This window comes from Notechis scutatus, chromosome 15, assembly GCF_049901735.1.
Source record: "Notechis scutatus isolate UNSWTSFEM ecotype Mainland chromosome 15, rNotScu1.2, whole genome shotgun sequence".
NCBI lineage: Eukaryota > Metazoa > Chordata > Lepidosauria > Squamata > Elapidae > Notechis > Notechis scutatus.
In genome coordinates this window covers 7,128,247-7,149,941 of record NC_142023.1, presented here as the reverse complement: position 1 = coordinate 7,149,941, position 21,695 = coordinate 7,128,247, and the positions used below count along the sequence as shown (strand labels likewise).

At 46.3% G+C, this 21,695-nt stretch overlaps 1 protein-coding gene across 1 annotated transcript; it reads right to left on the bottom strand.

The window, feature by feature from the left end:
• Positions 1 to 1,082: 1,082 nt before the first annotated feature.
• PKN3 (protein kinase N3) lies at positions 1,083 to 20,341 on the bottom strand. The gene is made up of 22 exons (XM_026685870.2): positions 20,214 to 20,341; positions 18,225 to 18,477; positions 17,262 to 17,413; positions 16,383 to 16,491; positions 15,513 to 15,661; positions 14,347 to 14,533; positions 12,407 to 12,598; positions 11,423 to 11,532; positions 10,590 to 10,733; positions 9,644 to 9,719; positions 9,106 to 9,289; positions 8,546 to 8,642; positions 8,133 to 8,191; positions 7,163 to 7,229; positions 6,560 to 6,651; positions 5,674 to 5,850; positions 5,401 to 5,463; positions 4,782 to 4,858; positions 4,538 to 4,680; positions 4,171 to 4,278; positions 3,987 to 4,067; positions 1,083 to 2,775 (listed from the first exon to the last, which is right to left on the bottom strand). Exons 1-22 carry the CDS (start codon positions 20,235 to 20,237, stop codon positions 2,563 to 2,565), a joined length of 2,757 nt encoding a protein of 918 aa, XP_026541655.2. The 5' UTR covers positions 20,238 to 20,341; the 3' UTR covers positions 1,083 to 2,562.
• Between the last annotated feature and the right edge of the window lie 1,354 nt (positions 20,342 to 21,695).

The following is a 21,695-nucleotide window of genomic DNA, read 5'->3' as shown; positions in this document are numbered from 1 at the left end:
CTTATGACCTACAGAGAGCCAGAAACCACCTGGGTTTCCCATGCTCCTTCTCTGTAAATTCCCAACCGCTGGGTTGCCGCATTGTAGTCAAACTACAAGGGGGCTCAGGGTGTTTTGTGAATGGGTTAGAGCAAGGCTCTTCAAACTTGACAGCTTTAAGACTTGTGGACTTCAACTCCCAGAATTCCTGAGCTAAATTGACTGGAGGAGGAATTCTGGGAGCTGAAGTCCACAAGTCTTAAGGCTGTCAAGTTTGAAGACCCCTGTGCTGGAGTATTGTTCAATTTTTTTAAAAAACGGCACTAAGATGTTAAATAATAAAATTAAGGCCTCTGTTTCAGGGGTAGTAGGATCAGATTGGAAACATTTCACAAGTGTCTGAATTCACAACTGTTCCCTGAGAAATTCACAAGGGACTACAGTTCAACCCAAAAACACACACACACACACACACACTTACATCCCAGAGCCGTTTGCAGAGGTGATAACCCCTCAAATTCTTCCCGCTTTGCACTGCCATTTCCTCTTACAGGTGAATTCTTGACTTAACAACCTTTCGTTTAAAAACTATTCAAAGTTAAAACAGCATTGAAAAAAAGTGACATGCTGGGTTTAACACTTGAGCCCCATGGCCCTGGGACAAAAATTTGGACACTTGGCAGCTGACCCATATTTATGACGGTTGCAGTGCCCAAGGGTCTCGTGATCCCCTTCCCAACCAGCTTCCAACAAGCGAAGTCAACGGGAGTCGCTTAACAATCGCGAGAGTCACTTAACGACTTGCAGTGATTCGTGGCCAAGAGGCTCATCAGGGCGGGCGTGGCCACCGCTTTGCTTAGCGACAGAAATCCTGGTTTGAATCGTGGCTGAAAGTTGGAATACTACGGAAATCGTTTCTGCCGTTACCAAACTCAACACGGGCCTCCCGGGTATCTTGTACTACGGTTCCTATCATCCACAGCAGGCCTGGAGATAGCTTTGCAACTGGGGGAAAAAACGAAATAAATGAAACTTTCCTGCCTCTTGCAAATGCTCAGCCGCGCTAGCAGGATTTCCCCATCTCAGAAAGCATGCCCTTCTTTCATACTGAAACGAGTTTTAATTTTAAATTAATTCCATCGCAGGGCAGGACCGAAAGGCAAGGCACATTTTGCATCGAGTTTCCTCTCTTCCACCCCTCCCTCCAAACGGGAGGGAATTTGCACCCCATGCCTGGTGCCGAGAGGAAACAATACAATTTGCATAAATTCACTCTCTTGCCCCCCCCCAAAGTGACATCTCTGGAGGCGAAGCAGACGGGGAAACCGAGGCAGATGAGGCCTGGCGGAGTGAACCCCTTGAAAGAGGGTCATTGTGCGCCCTGGGCCGAGTCCTGGAACAAGGAAGAGGGCTCGCTTTGTTTCCAAAGCCGCGGGGAAGAACAGAGACGGGCTTTGTTTGCAGCCAACGCTGGAAATCTCTCGCAGTCGTCTGCGGAGGATAGAGTTCGAATTCCCCACCGATCAGAGCCTGTGTGCTGCCCGCCGGTCATTCCATCTCCCGGAGGTCCGATGTGGGTAGGCAGCTGATCCAGATGTGCAGAGTTTCCAGTGGTGGGACCCAACGGGGGGATGGGGGAAGCAGACTTCCCTTATCCAGGGCTGGGATTTGCAGGCAAGGCCAAGAGAGCCACGTGGCTCCAATTCTTCATCCTAATCAAAGGTCTCCAAACTTGGCCACTTGGTGGACTTCAACTCCCAGAATCCCCAAAGAAGCCTGGGGGGAATTCTGGGAGTTGTGATACACAAGTCTTAAAAGTGGCCAAGCTTGAGGAAGACCTCTTTAAGTGCAAGCTACACCCTACATCTCTAAAAAGGAAAGGACGTTTTTGGAGAGCCTTCATCTGGTCGGAGTCAACACATTTTGTCATAAAATGCAGAGGAAAAACGATCCGGAGTGTTGGGTTTCAGTCAGATACGTCTAAAAATGGTGTTAGGTTTGTCTTGGAGGGTTCTGGACCCACTATAAATCATCTGTGAGGGATTGGAGGAGAGACAAGGTTCACAAAATACACAACTGTGATTCTCATCCTGCTTTTTGGATGCTCCGTCTTGTCTTGATGGAGGAGACCAAACCACCTCTCCTTGAATGGAGAGTTGGTTTGTTAAACCCACCGGATGCTACAGCCAAGCTTTTGGGGGACTTGATGGATTTTGAGAGCAAACCCCAAACTGCAGGACTTGACTTTTGCACGCACAGCTGTATCAGCCTTCCAGAAGGCTGTAAATAAAGTCACAATTCCTTTTCAAGACTCACAACTATCCAGCATATACAATCTCTCTCTGTAAACTGGCCCCGTCCCCAACCTTTCAAAATTTAGCGGGGAAACCGATGGGAGTTCTTAGATGGTCCCTGGGGCCAGAGTCAAGAGGATTAAAACTTTTGCCTGGGAAAACGTACAAAAATAATGCTAGGAAATGTCAGTTTCCCCAAGCCATGATCTGTTAAAGGTTGTCTCGAGCAGCAATTGAGGGGCAGGGGAGGGGAGGATCTTTAGCAGCAGGGCAGGGATCAGGCCCAAACTCAGACACCCAGAAGGCGTTTGGAAAGGAAGTCAAAATCCTTGAACCGGGCTTGTTCCTCCACCGAGAGAGGGATGGCCTCATCGGGAGGTGTGAGGACGGGCTTTTGAGATGTAAACTCCTTGTCAAAGTTGCTGACGTCAGTGGCGCTTTGGAGGATGGGAACCAAAGGTGGTTTGAGCTTCCGTGCAAACAGAGCAGCCCAATTCATCTCCTGGGGGAGTGGGAGAAGAGAGAGAGAAACAGAATTCAAAAACGGCCCAAACACTCAAATGGCTTAACTTCACGAGTCTTAATCACCGTAGGATCTGGCTGCACAAAAGTACAAGGCGGGCAGTCTTACAACCATTAGCGACTGTTCGAAGTTACGATGGTATTGAAAAAAAAGTGACTTATGACCAGTTCTTGAACTTATCAGGAATGCAGCATCCCCACAGTCATATAATCAGAATTTGGGTGGTTGGCAATTGGCATTCTATACCGCTTTATAGCGCTTTTACAGCCCTCTCTAAGCGGTTTACGGAGTCAGCCTCTTGCCCCCAACAATCTGGGTCCTCATTTTACCCACCTCGTAAGGAAGGAAGGCTGAGTCCACCTTGAGCCGGTCTGGGTCGAGCTGCTGGAAGTCGGCAGAGTTAGCCTGCAATACTGCATTCTAATCACTGCACTGCCACAGCTCAAATGTAGATAGATGATAGATAGATAGATAGATAGATAGATAGATAGATAGATGATGAGATAGATAGATAGATAGATAGATAGATAGATAGATAGATAGATAGATAGATAGATAAACAGACAGACAGACAGATAGATAGATATGGATGATTGAGAGATAGCAACAGCAATAGCACTTTGACTTATATACCATAGTGCTTTACAGACCTCTCTAAGCAGTTTACAGAATCAGCCTCTTGCCCCCAACAATCTAGGTCCTCATTTTACTCACCTCGTAAGGAAGGAAGGCTGAGTCCACCTTAAGCCGGTCAGGATCGAACTGTTGGCAGTGGGCACAGTTAAGCTGCCATATTGCACTCTAACCACTGCGCCACCAAGGTTCTTAAAAGCCTCCCTACATCCATATATTTTATTTAATATATAAACATATCAAAGGACAGGAAAGGGGTTGAGAGAAAAGAAAAGATAAACGCAGGTGAGATTGGACAGTCCATCGAAAGGAGAGGCGATTTAAAAATAAAGGCAAAACGATGAAAGTTATGGAAAGCAGGAAGGTAGAAAGAGGGCTTGCAAAGGCCATTTGAAGAACGAGAGACCAAGCATGGAGGTCTTTTTCTTTCTTTTTTTAATCTCTTGTCCTGCATTTCTTCAGCTCACTTCTGACTCCTTTTGGGGCTCAGCTTTAAGTGTAGATCCAAGAGATTGGAAACACAAGAAAAGGGGGTCGAGGCGGGTGGGCCTTCATACCTTGAAAAAAGGATGAATTTTAACCTCCTCGGCGTCATTCGCTCCTGCTCCAAGGCGTCGCTCGGGACACTTTTGGAGAAGCTGATGATAAAAGGAGAAGAAGAAGGAGAAAAATAAACAGGATTGGGTTCCAATCCAGACCAAAACTTTGCTGTGGGACCCTACCACGAATCCACAAGGCTACCTTATGCAACAGCGAAGTGCTGAGCTCGGAGAGGAAGCGCGGGAAACGGATTTCCTCGCTGATGATGCTGTCAAACATCTCCTCTTCGTTGTCACCGTGGAACGGAGACTTGAAAGGAAAAGAATGTGGAACTGTTTCAATTCTGGGGTTTCTCACCTACCTTTTTTTTCCCAAGGGAGGGGTCTAAACAGCCTCCCCTCCACACAACAGCCCTGTGAGGTAGGCTGGGCCAAAGTCACCAGCTCTTGCCTAAGAGGAATTCAACCGAGAAGAACTGCTTGATTTGTTTGAAATAATTAATTGAATTACAGTTAAGTTAGCTCCGTTCCTCTTGATGCTTAAGAAGACCTAATCATTGTCAGCTCACCTCCCCCACGAGCATCTCAAAAATAAGCACGCCGAGCCCCCACCAGTCCACTGCCCGGGTGTAGGATGGATCTGTCAAAATTTCTGGAGCCAGGAATTCTGGGGTGCCGCAGAAAGTGCTAGTCCGGTCTCCGAAACCTACACCTGGGAAGTGGGATAAAAGAGGTGAGCAAACCTGATACTGGATTGCAAATACTCACAGCTATTCCACCCTCTCCCTGTCAGGCAGATTTCTCTTTTCTCACCTTCTTTGCAAAGCCCAAAGTCCCCGATCTTCACAAATCCTTCAGAATCTAGAAGCAAGTTATCCATTTTCAGATCTCTGGAGAAGAAGCAGCAGCAGGAAAAACGGAGGTGAAAGGGAGAAAGGGAAGTCTGTTATTAAGGGAACAGAGAGACAATTTGGTGTAATGATTGAGGTGCTGGTCTAGAAGATAGTGAGTTTAAAAAAAATAACCCCCCCCACCCCCCCAAAAAAAAAACCCCCCCCTTAAAAAAAAAAAAAAAAAAAAAACCCCCCCCTCCCCCCCCCCAAACCCCCCCCCCCCCCCCCCCCCCCCCCCCCCCCCCCCCCCCCCCCCTGTAGGTTGATGTGCAGCCGTCCTCATCTCCCAGCCGAGTGACCTTGAAGCAGCATCTCAGGGAGATACAGAAATTACTTTCAGGTTTTCCCCCAAGCATTTCCTCTCACCTCTGCCCAGAGTTCATGGCAGTCTGTCACTGCATGGTAGTAAAGTACAAGCAAGAGTAAGGTGGCAGCTGACACTAGGTGACTTTGGGCCAATCATCAGGAGATAGTGAGTTCTAGTCCCACCTTAGCCACAAAAACCAGCAATTCTATTCTTGCGTTTTCAGATTTCTTACCTGTAAATGATGGTCTTTTCATGTAAGAACTGAAGTCCTAAGACAACACAGGCAGAGCAGAACCTTTGACAGGATTGAACAGGGAAAGGAAGAGGATCAAACACACAGCATAATTAAGGGTACACAATTAGTCCTCAGTTTAGGACCAGGCACCTAGCGAATGTTTGAAGTTAACAAGAGTGCTGGTATAGGCTCTCCTGCTTGAACAGGCAGTTGGACTAGATGACCTCCAAGTTCCTTTCCAACTCTGTTATTCTGTTCTCATCCACTCACCGAGCGGTATCTTCAGAGAAATTGTTGAAGCTAATGTGCATCATGAGATCCCCACCAGGAGCGTAATCCATCAGAAAACATACGTGACTCGAAGTCTGGAAACAGGCAAACATGTTGACCAGGAAAGGATGACCAGAAGAGTTGATGACTTCAAAAATACGTTTCTCACAATACAAGCTGCCAGAGATGAAAATGTTGAGGAAACAACAAAAGACAATAAAGATATCTTGTTATATTTTATATTTTATTTATAATTTCCCCTTCACTTTCACAAAGACTAGCACCTTTCCTAAAATGGCTTTTATTTTTTTATTTTTTTAAATGATTTATTTGTTTTCAGGCTGTTTTTTATTTTTATTTTTGCATTATTCTGTGTTTATAACTTTGCACACTGCTCAGAGTCTCACAACTGAGATGGGCAGCTTATAAATTCACCAAATGAAAAACAAATCATCTTTTTTTTAAAAGAAGAAAGAAAAAGGAAACACCAACAACTGGGATCACAGACCTTCAATATCAGTTCCATCCTGAAAAAGAATCATGCCTATAATTAACTTTTTGAGTTTTTTTTTACTTAGTCAATGAATCTTTCTTGGGGAGTTGAATTTTCCAGCTACTTTCACTGGCTAATGGTTTTCAATACTTTTGTTGCTGAAGCTGAGAAATACCATTCTAGGCAAACAAACTGGCCAGCTCTCACCCGGCCAAAGGCTACCATGATGAACCCTAGAGAGACCCGAATTCGAGTCCACCATCAGCCCCACAGATTTTGCACCTGTCGTCTTTTCTTCTCACCTGGCCTGGCTGCCAAGAAACATTCAGCCCCACCCCACCCCACCCCGGAGGAAAAACCAAATGCAAATCTTACAAACCAAGCAATGTTCACCTGTCCAGGTCATCCCGGCTAATTATCTCCTGCTTCTTCAGGGCTTTGATGGCAAAGAGCTTCTGGGTGGCTTTGTGACGGGCGAGCAAGACCTAAAAATAAGGATCCAAATCCTTTTGGTAACAGACCAAAATAAAAACCAGTTTGCCCCAACACATTTACGCCTGCCCCACAAACGCTCAAATGACCAAGTCATTAACCCTGCTCCAAGAGGCTGCGCCAGCAAAGACTCATTTCTGGTGGAGTTTGGGGGAGAGAAAGAAAGACTTCTGCTGCTTTCCTTGCATGAAGCCAAAAATCTCTCTCTCTCTCTCTCCCCCCTGAGAACAGAACTGGAGATGGTATCCTGCAATCCCAAATAAAGAACGATCGATCGGCAGGAAAACGGTGTGGGGAATTTTCCTGCGGACATAATTGGGGATTTTTCCCAGGGTCTCTGGTCCGCAGGATTTAAAATTATGAGTTTGTTGGTCCCTGAGGTCCAAAAGGTTGGAGACCCCTGGTATGCCCCGTGATCAAAATTTGGGTGCATGTTTACGTTGGTTGCAGCATCTCAGGGTCATGTGATTCCCTATTTGTGACCCTACTCTAGGTTTACTCTACCTTTCCAAAATGGCCCCTACCAAGCACCGCCATACAACAGAAGTCTTCAAGCCGCAGAGGAGTTCTCCTGGGAAGACAAAAAAAGAAATATTTAAAGCATCTAGAAAGCCGGTTCAGATCAAAAATTTCTCCTGCCTGACATGCTATATTTTGCTACAGGCAGTTCTCGACTTACAACTGCTTGCTTAATGTCCGTTCAAAGTTACAACAGTACTGGAAAAAAAGTGATATGATCATTTTTTTCACACCGTTGCCAAACACCATGGACGCGTGATCAAAACTCGGACACGTGGCAACTGGCATGTACTTATGACGGTTGCAGTGTCCCGGGGTCCAATGATCCCTTTTGTGACCTTCTGAACAAGCCAGATTCAGTCCACAATCCTGTTGTGAATTTAAGAACTGCAGTGGTTTACTTAACAAGGGTGGTGAGAAAGATCGTTGAATGGGGCGAAACTGACTTAACAAACAGTCTCTCACTCAAGCAATAGAAATGTTGGGCTCATTTGTAGCTGAGGACTACCTGTACCCATAATCTGTTGGAGTGAAAGACCAGTCATTTGCAGGGGTGCCAAGATGTCTGACTGCCTGAGCAGCGTTTATTGCTTTTATAGTTTTTACAAGCAGAAAAAGGAAAAGCAGCAACAGCATTTTTATTGGTGAATTCTGACTGCCAATCCTTAAGAATATACAAGTAAGGGAGTGGTGATGTTAGCCAGGTGAGATCATGTACCAGCCAGGGACATTGTTCTTCTGAGTGAGATCATGTAGGTATTTGAAGCCATGTAGGCTTTGAGATATGGCAGTGTGCTGCTCGCGCCCCCTACAGGACCTCTACCTCTACTACAATCATCTTTACCCAGACAGCAGGAGGACGCTCCCACCCAGCAGGAGGGTACCAGCTGCAGCAAAGGATGTTTAAAGCACCTGCCGAAAACCTGGTTAATGCCTCTCGTGTTTTGGTTCGTACCTGATGCTGGTCTGTTGCAAGTTGCCTGTTTTTTCATGGAGGAGGTGAGTCTTCTGTTCCTAAAAACAGGAGGAGGAGAGGAGACCACTGGGTGATCAACAAACTTTGGACCAGTCACCAAAAGATGGGGAGTTCTAGTCCCACCTTAGCCATGAAAGCCGTCTGGGTGACTTTGGGCCAGTCCCCCTCTCACGCAGCCCAACCCACCTCACAAGGTTGTTGTTGCGGGGAAAATAGGAGGAGGAAGGTTTATTAGGTATGTTCCTCCACCTTGAGTTATTTATAAAAATAATAAAATAATAATAAAAACAAAGAAACCAATTATGCCTTTAGGTACTCGGAATCTACAGCTTCCCGAACAGAACCAAAAACTCATCGGGACCAAAGGACGAACCAAACCGAAGTGGACTTACCGCCGGATCTGTTGGAGATGCAACGGTTTCCTTGCAGGAAAGAGGCAGGAAAAGGCGGGGGGGCTTAGGGGGCGGCTGATTTCCCGGAGGGGAAGTGCTGAATTTGGAAGAGAGATTTTGGGTTTTTAAAAAATATTTTTAAACTCTCCTTTTCTCTCCACGCTTTGTCTGCCTAACACAGGCAATCCTCAACTTACAACCATTAGTTTTAGCGACCGTTCAAAGTTTACAACCTGTCTTCAGACTTGCAACCCTCCAAAATCCCATGATCAAAATTGCGGCAACTCTTGGCAACTGGCATGTACTTATGACAGTTGCGTTGTGATCATGGGGGTCGTCCACCTGCCTTCTGACAAGCAGATTCAACAAGGGAAGCGGAGTTTGTTTAACGGTGGCATGGTTCACTTAACAACCGCTGTGATTTGCTGAACAACCCTGACAAAAATAGTCGTAACATTGGGTTGAGATTGAGATTAACAACCGCCTTGTTTAGCCATGGAAATTCTGGGTCGTAAGTCAAGGAGTAGCTGTGAACGAACTGGATTCCAGCTTTGGCTCACCTGGACCCCAAGGGCCCCGGGCTGACCTCTGCAACAGCTGCAGAACCAACATCTGGATGCAGAGACCCTCGGAAAGGGGGGCTCGAAGCACTCAAGGAACTGCAAGGGGGCAGAAGGTTCATCATCAAACGTCCCCAGGTGGCAATGCTGACGTTCATCTGAGAAGCTCGGAGAAACTCTTTCCCTGCGGGGAAGGACACCAAAGCCAGCGATGCTCAACCGGTGGTCTGGGTGGGCTTTCTTGGTGGCCGGCCACCCTCCTAGCCACCCTTCGATTCTGGATGTCCAGCATTTCTCCTCAAAACTCAACCTGAGTTCTGATGGACAATGAAGGAGCAGAAGGTCTCCTGCCCTGAGAAGGGTTGGACTAGAAGACCTCCAAGGTCCCTTCCAGCCCCTTGAGTCTAGGTTCTAGGATCTAAGAGCTGTTCGGCTGTCCAGGATGGTCATCGGACGATGCAATGGAAGTTCTTCATGAGGGGAAAAATATTGGCATCTCTGCTCTTCACCCCTAAACCCTTTGAGAAGCATCTCTTACCTTTCTGTTTGGGGAAAATGCACTTCTGGCGTTGCAGCTTGCTGTGGGTCTCAACAACCGGCTGGCTGAAGGTCACCTATGGAGGAAGGAAGAGCAGTGGCTGTGAATTAGGGAGGTCCAACTTTGGTAACTTTGTGGACTTCAACTTCCGCATACAGACAGGAGGTTCTACAACTTGCTTCATGGTGTGACCGGAACAATCTGGAACTGAACACACTGAAAGCCGTAGAAGTGGTGGTAGACTTTAGGGAAAACCCTCCCGTATGACCACCTCTTGCAATACTAGACAACACAGTATCAACAGTAGATCTATTCTATTCTATTCTATTCTATTCTATTCTATTCTATTCTATTCTATTCCATTCTATTCCATTCCATTCCATTCCATCCTATTTTCTATTCTATTCTATTCTATTCTATTCTATTCTATTCTATTCTATTCTATTCCATTCCATTCCATCCCATTCCATCCCATCCCATCCTATTTTCTATTCTATTCTATTCTATTCTATTCTATTCTATTCTATTCTAATTCTAATTCTAATTCTAATTCTAATTCTAATTCTAATTCTATTCTATTCTACGTTGCAAAGCAAGGCAGTTGTGAAATGAATCAGGCTTCATTTTACAATTGTTTTGCCACCATGATTGAGCAAATCAGCGCGGTTGTTATGTGAATCCCATGGCCGTTAAGTGAATCGAGTTTCCCTCCGTGATTTTGTCGGAAGCCAGCTGGGAAGGTCACAAAGGGGGAAATCACATGACCCCCAGGCTGCTACAACCATTGTACATTTTTATGGCAGTTGCCAAACGCCCGAATTTTTGATAACGTGATCTTGGAGATGCTGCGTTGGGCATAAGTGTGAGGACTGGTTCTAAGTCAGTTGTAACTCTGGACCGAAGGGTTGTAAAGCCGTAAGAGGGGAGCCCCCAACGCTCCCTTTACCTCTAGGAAGAGTGTCCCTCGGGGTTCGAGGGAAACCACCATGGGGTGGCTGGCGTTGTCCAGGAAGCCATCCAGGCGCAGAAATGCCACCCCGCAGAGTTGGCGCCAGTCGTGCCAATAGACCGAGATCTCCAGCTCCCGAGACTGCAGGGCCAAGCGAAGAGAGATCAGGAAAAGCAGCTCACAAAGGATCCCCTTCCTCCAATTTTCTGATCCTCAGCACGGCATCTGATCTGCCGGTTGCGGTAATGGTGCCAGGGGGTTAGCGGTTTGGGGGGTTGGCTGGGGATGTGGGTTTCTAGTCCAGCCTTAACCTTCAGGACTGCAGGGTGATGTTGAGCCATCCTCTCCCCCTTCAGGGACAAATCCCTCCATACCTTAACCACGTGTGACTTAAGCAACTCTCTTGCTTATCAACAGAAATTTTGGTGTCAATTATTCATACATACTGAGAGCGTTTGCACCAAGACAAATTCCTTGTGTGTCCAACCACACTTGGCCAATAAAGAATTCTATTCTATTCTATTCTATTCTATTCTATTCTATTCTATTCTATTCTATTCTATTCCATTCCATTCCATCCCATTCCATCCCATCCCATTCTATTCATCTCGCCTACCTCTTTACTTTCCTATGGCTGTTGCTTATCACTATTGCTGTATGTATATTGAGAGCTTAAGCACCGGAAACAAATTCCTTGTGGGTCTAATCACACTTGTCCAATTAAAAAATGCATTTTTTTTCTTCCCTAAATTTTCTAAACCTCAAGGACCGACTGCTTGTATATACGCTGCGTGTTTGTTCTAAAGCTAATTGAAATCCTGCAGGCTTACCCTCTCCAATTCGACGGTAAAACTCTGGTTCCAAGCTTGCCTGCTAACCGGCCCCCAGTTGGTCTGACCCACAACCTTGTTGTCGACTTTGAGAACTGCCAGGACTTCTCCTGCCGAAGGAAGGAAAGAAGGAAGAACCAGGGGTGACATCAGATCTTTAGGGGGCCCCATGTTTCCTTGGGAAGAGCCTGTGGCAAGCCCCCCTAACAGTACAGGCGGTCCTCACTTACAGACCAGTGGCATTCATTTAAGGACGGTTTTGAAGTTACAATGGCACTTAGGACCAGTTTCTACCCAACTGTTGCAGCATCCCCGTGGTCACGTGATCGAAATTCAGAGGCTTGGCAACTGGCATGTACTTATGACAGTTGCGGCGTCCCAAGGTCAAATGATCCCCTATTGTGACCTTCTGACAAACCAAGTCGATGAAAAGCCAGATACACTTAACGTTACACTGTTACTAACTTCGCAACCGCAAGTGATTCAGTTTTAACGACTGTGGCAAGGAAGGTCCTAAAATGGGACAAGACTGACTTAACTCTTGCTTAGCAACAGAAGTCTTGGGCTCAACTGCAATTGTAAGTCGAGGACCACCTGTATGTTGAGTTCATTCAGGAACCTAAAAGCATCCAGTGCTGTTTTTAAAATAAAATTAGAATAACAGACTGTAGGGCGTCTCTTTATTACCCACGTCCCCATCTTAGAATGGTTCCTGATCACTTCAATATTGTAATATTAAATAATCAAGATGGATAATTTAACAAAATGTATGTCTTATTTAATATCAAATTTTAAAAGATTGTCAACTATATTAAACAAGAGGACTATTGTCATATTTGTATCAAAATGTAAAGACACCATGGAACCACAGTGATATTTTTGTTGTAACAAAAAATGGAAAAATAATAATATTCCGATCACTTTTATTTGGGTAATAGACCCAATGTGGCTCTCTCAGCTGTGATTTCTTCCTTCAACACTCACTACTGAGTTCTTCCTGGTGAAGGAGCTTTCCTGCAGACCTCTGCCCGGGCAGGTTGACCCCAACCCATGTCCTACTCAAGAGCTTGACGTCCCCAGGGCTCATGGAAACCGGCAAGGAAGTGACCACGCGGGAACGGCCCGAGATCTTCTCCAAGAGGCCTTCACAGCCCACCAAACGTACTTGAAGGCTTCCTGCAAGCCAAAGAGAAGAGCCACAACGTGTGGAACCCCTGTAGCCAAAGAGATACAATTCAAGTTCGTAGAACATAGAAGCATAAAGGGTTGGAATGGGACCTTGGAGGTCTTCTAGTCCAACCCTTGCTCAAGGCAGGAGATCTTATACCATCCTGGTCAAAAGGGCCATCCATTCCATTTTTGAGAACCTCCAGTGACACAGTTTGAGTTCTTCTCGGACTTAACTTTCCATGACGCCACTGCAGATGTGCCAGAGGGAAGAATCTTAAAATCCATCAAAATGATTCCCTGTGCATTAACTTATGTTAATTACTCAAAGACCCAAGAGCAATTTTAACAAGTGCAGGAAAATTACAGCTCAGGGGGATTGTAAGAAAAAAAAATGTTCAAAATATATAGCTGGATGAGAAAATTGCTGGGATTGTCCAAATCGTTTACCAGAATAATTCAGAATGGAAAATCCAGATGAATTAGCCAGTAGATCTAAAAGAAACTGGATTTTATCTCTCTGGGATTGAACAGAGATGTTGGGTCTTTGATTAATCTGATCCAGTTACAATATTCAGAAAACAGGCTTCTGTTTATTTGGTGTACTTTGAAGTTTTAGTGGAAATTGGCAAACCTGTCCGCAGCTTTGTTGACATTTAACTTTAGTGTTTACACATAAACACACACACACACGTCTAAGAATGAGTGAGATAACTGTGTTATTATACTAAACATAGTCAATCTGTCTAAAAATGCCACAACATTTTCCTTATCACATAAGAACATTCCTTGATTTTGTAAAAAAAAAATGCTGTTAAGTCTAAAATCGAGAAACTTTCATGTAATACTGCTGGCCAGAGTCACTGTAGGTGAGGAGCAGTGTAGAAATTTGATAAAAGAAAAGGGGAAAAGGCAGGTAAGGGAAAAATGGGAAGGGGTATTGGAAGGGAGGGAAAAAAGGAAGGGGAAGGGGAGAAAAGGAAGGAGAAAGAGGAAAGGAAAGGAAGTAAATGGACGAAAAAGGAAAAGAAAGGAAATTAAATAATAATTAAATCTGTATGGTGTTCTTTGCTTCCAGTAATCTATGAATGCCCAATTTTTCTTGTCTTTTCCTTTGCATGCAGACAAGCTCAAACAGAAAATCATATTGAACAGGTCTGATGCTGTGGACTTTGATTAGTGCAGGCAAATTTGAAAAAAAAATAAATGCATTTGAATCTTTATAGCTGTTGGAAAGTCGGGATGTCCTTAGAAAGCGAACATATTTATTCCTTTTTAAAATATCCAGAGTTTTGTAAGTCAAATGAGAGTTAAGACTTCTTTCTGGCTGGAGGTTTTTTTTTTCCATACACAAAACTCTGGATTGGCATTTCCTCTCATTCAAAGTTATTTCCTTCCTCCGTCTGATAATTGCACCCTACTTCGTGTGTGTGTGTGTGTGTGTGCGCGCACACACACACACATATCAAGGTTTGAATACATCAAATTGAAAGATACACACAAATATTGAAATAAAATTAACAGCATAACACAATGACAGAGTTGGAAGGGACCTTGGAGGTCTTCTAGTCCAGCCCGCTGCTTAGGCAGGCATCCTTACCCTATCCTGGACAAAGGGGTGTCCAATCTCTTCTTAAAAGCCATTCCACTGGCTCATTTTTGTTCCAGGTTGGATCTCCCAGCTCTGAGGAGCTCCCACCCCACGGCCTCTCGTCCTGCCTTCAGGGAGTTTGGAGAAGAAGCGGCTTGAAAGATACCTGTGAGAGCCGTGGGCCTGATCGAAGTCGGGGGCGGCTCTTGGGCCCCGAGGGAGAAGGTGTCCCTTATCTCTTGCTTGATCAGCCCCCGTTTTGGGTGATCTGGAGAAAGTTGGCTCAGAAGGTGCTCGAGAGCCAGCCGAAACAGATCGATTTTTTGGGAGGATTCCTGCAGGCAAGCTTGAGCCTACAGCACAGCGTAAAAGAGAGAGAGGAGCCGGAGGGGGGGGAAAAAAAGGAAGTTTGAATTACTTACGACCACAACGGAGCCCCAAAATTTCTGTTGCTAAGCGAGACATTGGTTTGAGTGAGCTTTGCCCTGTTTTACGACCTTCCTTGCCGCAGTCGTTAAGGGAATTTTAATGTGCAAAATTCAGCACGGATAATTCAAGTGGGAGAATTAGCAGATTTTTTTTTTTTTAATCCAGCAGTTTCCAGAGTTAGTTAGTTAGTTAGTTTACTTGGTCATTGCACCTCGTACAATGAAATCAAACACCATCTTCAGGGCACGTCATGACCGTGCAAATAAACACAAACACACATCCTTCACACACACCACACATTGAAGTGAAAACCCCCAAAACTGCACCAACACTGCTCTATACAGTAGAATTCAAAAGGATAGAAACCCTGGTACAGAAGCTGTTTTTCAGCCTATCTGTCCTTGTTTTATTATCCTGTACCGTCTGCCAGATGGTAATAGTTCAAAAAAAAAAAGGGTGCCCAGGATGAGACGGATCTTTGAGAATGTTTTGAACTTTCTTGAGGCAGCGGGAGCTATAAAGCTCTTCCAAAGAGTGGAGAAGGCAACCCATGATCCTCTGGGCAATGATGGTAACCCACTTGGAGTGCTTTCCTATCTGCCCCTGTGCAATTTGCAAACCATACACAGGTTGCAGTAACTTAAGATACTCTCTATGGTGCAGTGGTAGAAGGTCACCAGCAGTTTTTCATTCCGTTGTTCTTTCCTGAGAAACCTCAGGTCCCACTAAGGTGCTGCAAATCTAGTGGCCATCTTCACTGGGGGATCCTGGATCGTCCAACGTATCCAGCGGAGGAAGCCCCCTTGAATTGCAGGCTCCACCCTCCACAGGGACTAGAAACATGCAGTCTCACCGACTCTGGTTGTCAGAATCCATTCGCTGCAGGCGCAAAGCTCCTCTCACCTCTGCCAGCATCTTCCGGTCTTGCACCCGCCGTCCGCCGAGGATCTTCACCACGTTTTTGGCTCCCTCGGCCACGGCCGCTTCAATCCGCAGGCGATGCCGCAGTTCTTCGAGACGCAGCTCCAGAAGCGAGACGGGGACTGCTACTCCTGCAGAGGCGGAAGGGGATAACCGAGAGGAACTCGCAACAGCCGACAGACGGAGCGACCTTCTACAACTGGAAACAGGAACACAACCCCTCTGCCTGAAAGGGGCTCCCTGATGCTTTTCATGCACAGGACACAGGGGTGGTGTTTGTTTTTGGGGTAGCAGAGAAAGGAAAACAAAGCAAGTGGCTAGTCCATATTGAGTACAAATGTCTAAAGCAGGTTCTCGGGACCAGCAGTCTGATTTCTATCTGCAAGGGCAGGAGCGGAGAGAGAAAACAGCTGGAGAACAGAACTGGAGGAAGATTACAAAACTCTGTAACTTCCACGCAAGGAACCCCGTCAGTAGCACAAGTAGTCCTTGATTGACGATTCTCGTTGCTTAATGACCATTTGAAGTTACAAAGGATCTACAAGGGGTGCTACTTCCTACGGTCACATGACCAAATTTCGGGCACTTGGCAATGGGGGCTGCAATTATGATCATCTGCAGCGTCCCGCGATCACACGACCTTGTTTCGCGACGGTTTTGCTTTTCCTTCCGGTATTTCCTTCCGGTTCTTGGCAAAATCGTGTCCGTAGTGGTTCACTTTACAACTACGGGGATGGTTTATCATCATCCGTTGCCTGATTTCCATTTGGAAAAGCAGTGTTGTTGGGGTATCCAACCAGTACCTGCTGTTTGCATGCCCTGCGGCCCATCTGTCGGGTTGAGGGGGCTTACCTGGAGCACCTGTGGCCCGAGAGAGCTTCAGCATCTCCATACGGATCAGCTCAATTTTCGTCTTGCTGTCCTGCAAAGTTTGCTGAGCAGCTACCAGCAGTTTCCGCTCCTGGAGAAGGAAAAGAGAATCCGAGGTGAGGAACATCAAGCGTGCAAGGTGTGAAAAATCAGGATCATACTTGAAATTCCACTTAAGCTGATGCGTTACTCATGAATTACACAAGAATCTAGACAACAAATGGCCAGCGCCAAATTAGTGCTGTATACTCTGTGACTGGAACTTTACAGAATAAGAGAGTTGGATGGGACCTTGAAGGTCTTCTAGTCCAACCCCTTTCTACACCGTTTCAGACAAATGGCTGTCTAACGTTTTCTTAAAAACCTCCAGTGTTGGAGCATCCACTGATTAATTGTTCTCACCGTTATGAAATTTCTCCTTAGTTCCAGGTTGCTTCTCTCCTTGATGAGTTTCTATCCATTGTTTCTTGTCCAGCCTTAGGGGGGCTTGACCGCCCCCTCAGATATTCAAACATTGCTATCATATCACCCCTAGTCCTTCTTTTCATTAAATTAGACCTACCCAACCCCTGCAACCATTCTTCGTATGTTTTAGCCTCTGTTCTCCTAATCATCCTTGTTGCTTCTCTGCGCTCTTTCCGGAGTCTCAACATCTTTTGTATAATATGGTGACCAAAACTGGATGCGGTATTTTAAGTGTGGCCTTACTAAGGCTTTATAAAGCGGTACTACTACTAATTCTTGACCACCAGTCAATGTTTCTTAATCTTGACAAATTTAAGCTACGTGGACTTCAACTCCCAGAATTCTGGGAAGAGGGGTGACTTGGCACTTTGACGGACAAAGGGTTACGCCACTCACCTTTGCTGTGCTGGAATAGACCTGGATCATGTTCTCAGCTCCCTGCTTCACTTTCAGCTCGATGTGAAGCTGTTTCTTCAAAGCCTCCAGCCTTTTTGAAATGTGGTTGGGGTCTTTCCCCCAAAGCTTGAGATCGGGCGATCCGTTTGCACCTGGGGAGGACACAAAAGCCAATCTGACAGGAGGCAACTAAGCAGCAGTGTGGCAGGGGCAGGACCCGGATGGGAGACCACTTAGAGAATTCTGAACTTGCATGCCTTAAGAGGTATGGACTAGAACTCCCAGAATCCCCCTCAATCAGCATTCTTTAAGACTCCTAGAATTCCCCAGGGGAATGGCTTTAAGATGGGTGAATTACAACTCTCAGAATCCCCCTGTTGATTTAGGACAGGGGTCGCCAACCGGTGGGCCGGAGACCACTGGTGGTCCGTGAGAAAATTTTAATGGTCCGCAGAGAAATGTCCCCCCCCAAAGCAATTAATCCAGGCTGCACGGGAACACAAGGCTGCGCCGCCCACATGGCCCACCCACCCGCTGGCCCCCACCCTTCAGCCAAGCGCAAACCTTACCTTGAGTAGAGCCACGTGAGCTGGAACTGGAAGGTAAGACCAACGGCGGGGAGGGAAATCCACCCCGGGGTGCCAGAGTCACAGGACTGGCCCTTTGGTCATCCCGGAGCAGCTGCTCCAGTCCATGGCAGGCCGGTGCACCCAGGTGGAGGAGCAGCTGCTCCGGGATGACCAAAGGGCCAGTCCTGTGACTACGGCAGCTCTGGAATATGGGACCGACTTTCCCACTAACATCAGCAAGCCACCATCAGTCAAAATTCATATTAATAGTACGCAGGGTTTAAAGTTATGAGTTTGGTGGTCCCTGAGGTCCAAAAGGTTGGCGACCCCTGATTTAGGAGGCATGGACTTCAACTCCCAGAATTCCCTGGCCATGTGCACTTCCACATCCCACCTGCTTGGCCGCCATCTCGCTCCCCGGTGACAATCCGTGCTTGGAGCGCTTGGAGCTGGCAATGCAACTGCTCCAACTTCTGGCTGGACAACTTCAGGGCCGTCTCCACGTGGGCCAAATTCTTCTTGTCTTTGGTCACCTTCCGCAAATTCTCAGCCCCTTCCTTGATTTTCAGCTCTTTCTGGATGGCCCGGCGGACCGATTCCTTTTCGGATTCCAGTTTCTGCTGGATCCCTGCTGGATCTGGGACCTTCTGCCAGTTGCGCAAACATAAAGACAGATAACAAAAGGCAAAAGGCAGGGAAAGAAATCAAAACACAAATAAACAACTTAAAACTTTATTGAATCGTTGTATGCCACCTACAGTCACTTTTCACGATAGGGGTGACAATTTAAATATGGCAGGAACAGGAATCAAAACAAACCCAAAACTTAAAAGGCAGAAACATGAATTGACACACAAATATAAAATTTAAGAGGCAGAAATACGACTCGAAAAACAAACACAAAATGTAACAGGCAGAAACACAGATCAAAACACAAACACAAATCTTAAAGTGCAAAAATACAAACCGAAACAAAAACTCAAAATGCAGAAAAAAAGATTAAATCTAAAACCATTAATAATAAGATTATATCCTTCGACTTCTGAGCTATTGCAAGAAACTTGACTGTCTTCGGATTAATTTGGCAGAAAGAAGTGTGAATTTTTTCAATTTTCTTGGATTCTGATGGGTGTGCAAACTTACTTTATTATTTAGCAATTTTATTTTCCACCAACCCCCTGCCCAACCCTTGCTTTAAACAAGGAGACAGAGCAAAGGAAAAATAATATTTCATTCCATTCAAACTGAAATTAAAGTATCCTTAAGATAAACGCTCCAAGAATGCTAATTTAGTAGTGGCTTTATAGGAAGGGCTGGAAGATGGCAAAGGCAACTTTGAGCCACGATTTACTTGCTCCTCTCCCCAAAAATTCCCTTTTAGATCTTGAAGGAGAAATCTCGGCATAACACTCAGAAGTCAAAGAGTCCTGAAAGAAGTCATCAAAGCATTTTGGTCTGAAGAAACCTTTTTCTCCGTGGTCGCGTGATCAAAATGCAGAGGCTTGGAAACTGGCATGTTCTGGCTGGCCTCGAAGACCCACAAGGGCTGAGTTGTGTTGTGATGCTTCACTCTTTCGCATTTCAAAGCAGAAAGGGGCGAAGGTGTGTGTGTGTGTGGGGGGGCTACACGTGTGGCAGTGTGATATTCCACAGCAGAAACACCCCAGCCGGAAATCTGGGAAAGTTTCCCCTCTCTAAACAAATAACTCCTGGAAATTGCACAAACCGTGGCGCGGGCAGGAAAGTCTCGCCCAGCAAGGAAACAGACTGGATTTCGGAGGAAACGCAGCAGCTCCAACTTAAGGTTAAGCCAGGGCAGAGAGGGGGGGGGGCTGGCGATGGGCTGGGGGCTTTCCAACAAGCAAAGTCAATGAGTGGGATTCACCTAACACAAGGCACAAACACACATATCTGCTCCAAGGGAGACCCAACCCCGACAGAGCCAAGATAGGGAAGCGAGCAGCAGAAACAACCCATTCATCTACACCCCATCCTTTCTTTTTCTTTTTTTTTTGGGGGCGTTCCTTTGCAAAGAAAAGGAAGGCAGATGAAAGACACCCCCCTCCGCTGCAAAGCCAAGGGCATCCCCTGAGGATCCCAGTACTCGGGAGATCCTGGCACCCTCTCCGCCCCCAAACAACCCAATCCAGAAGCACGGACTCCCCAACCCCAAAGCCCCAACCAAGCCACACAAAACGCGCGGGTGAGCGTCGGAATCCCCAACTGGCGCCTGGCTTGGCCAAACCCCAGCTGGGCAGGACCTCTCCTCACTCCGCCGGTGCCCTAGCGGCTTTGGGGGTGTGGGTGGGGTAGCAGCCCCCGGGCCTGGAGGCCGCTTTGCAAAGGCGCACCTGCGCGGGCGCGGCTCCTCCTGCGCGCTCACCTGTTGGATCTGCCCGGCCGCCATCGCCGCTGCTGCTGCTGCTGCAACCACTGGAGCCCGTACGGCGCCGGCGGGGGAACTTTTTCAAACTTGGCCCGGCCCCGCGGGAGGAAACGCGGCGTTCATCTCGCGCCCTCTGCTGGCTCCCCGACCCGCCCCGAGAAAGGCTCACTGTCTTTCCCCAGGCTGGCTTTGCCCGCGTGGCTCCTGCACAAGACCCAGGGCCCTAGGACGGTCGTGGGGATGCTGGCCTCTCCGGGCGCGCAGGCCACATGGGGGATGGGGGGGGGCTGCCTCTGGGGCAAGTTTCGCATTCTGCCCCCACGCGCCTGATTTATCCCTGGGGGTCTTATCAGCTCATCTCTCCCCCCTTCCCAAAATTCCCCCCTCCCCATGCAACTTATGGCAGGATACCAGCGGGAAGATGCTGAGGATGGCAGATGCCAAAGGCTCGTTGGCTGATTTTTGAGCTAGTCAACCTTATTTATAAACGTAATAAGGGTGGGATGAAAGTAAATAGAAATAAGGACAGCATTGCAATAAACTTTTCTTCATTGCAATCTTATACTATGTACCAGGGGCATTTTTCAACCAACACTTGTGCCCAAAAATATCCCTTGCAGCACAAGGCTTGTTTTAATTAAACCGTTTTTGTAATTTTGGCCTTTTTAGTTTCCACTTTTAAATTTTTGGGTGCAGTCTCAATCCATCTTGTAAACTTTTAAATTTTGGGAGAAACAATTCTCATTGGGTGCAATTTGCAATGCAGATTTTTGAACAATATCCAACTTGAATTCAGAGAGATCTCTTAATTAGATCCTGTAAACTGTTAGAAATCAGGCCTGAATTTGTTTTAATCTCAGATCCAGATTAAAAATTGACTGCACCAATATAAATCACATCTAATTTTTCAGCAGGCAATTCTTACTTTTTGAGACTTGTCCTTCCAAATCATAGATGGGACTTACTTCTATGGTAGATTTAGCATACAATTTCTCAAGTGTTTAATTTGCTTGTCTGATTTTGCAACTGAAGCTAACCCACATGTGAAAAGCCACTCTTTAATAGCATCAATTTAAGACATACATAACAGCGCTTTAAAAATTTTGCTCAACGGCCCAAGAATAACCCCAATGAGCTGTGCCCCACAATTCCCAAGGGAAACAAAGCTTTTTAATTCAAGCCACTCTGAAAGACCAATCCAGCGATGATCTTTATTGATATCAACAGATGAAGTTACATAATTGTTCCTACATTGAATTAAAATTTAAAAGCATCACTCTAGGATACCTCAAAAGCATCTTTCATCTCCCCAGAAGTCATGTTTAGAAAACCAGCCAGTTCAGCTTTGTTTAGTTTGGTTGTCAATTTATACAGGGACTGCACGGTTTTTCCACCCCAGAGAAACAGCCAGTCACAATTCAGACGTGGGAAAAGGGGCAAGGAATGACAGTTTTAGCCTGAACCTGGACCCCACCAGCC

Coding starts and splice junctions, on each gene's coding strand:
- PKN3 (XM_026685870.2), bottom strand. CDS start 20,237: ATGGCGGCCGGGCAGATCCAACAG. Junction 8,192..8,545: donor CATCTCCAACAGATCCGGCG/GTAAGTCCACTT, acceptor TCCTGTTTTTAG/GAACAGAAGACTCACCTCCT. Junction 5,464..5,673: donor TTCTCTGAAGATACCGCTCG/GTGAGTGGATGA, acceptor ATCCTGTCAAAG/GTTCTGCTCTGCCTGTGTTG.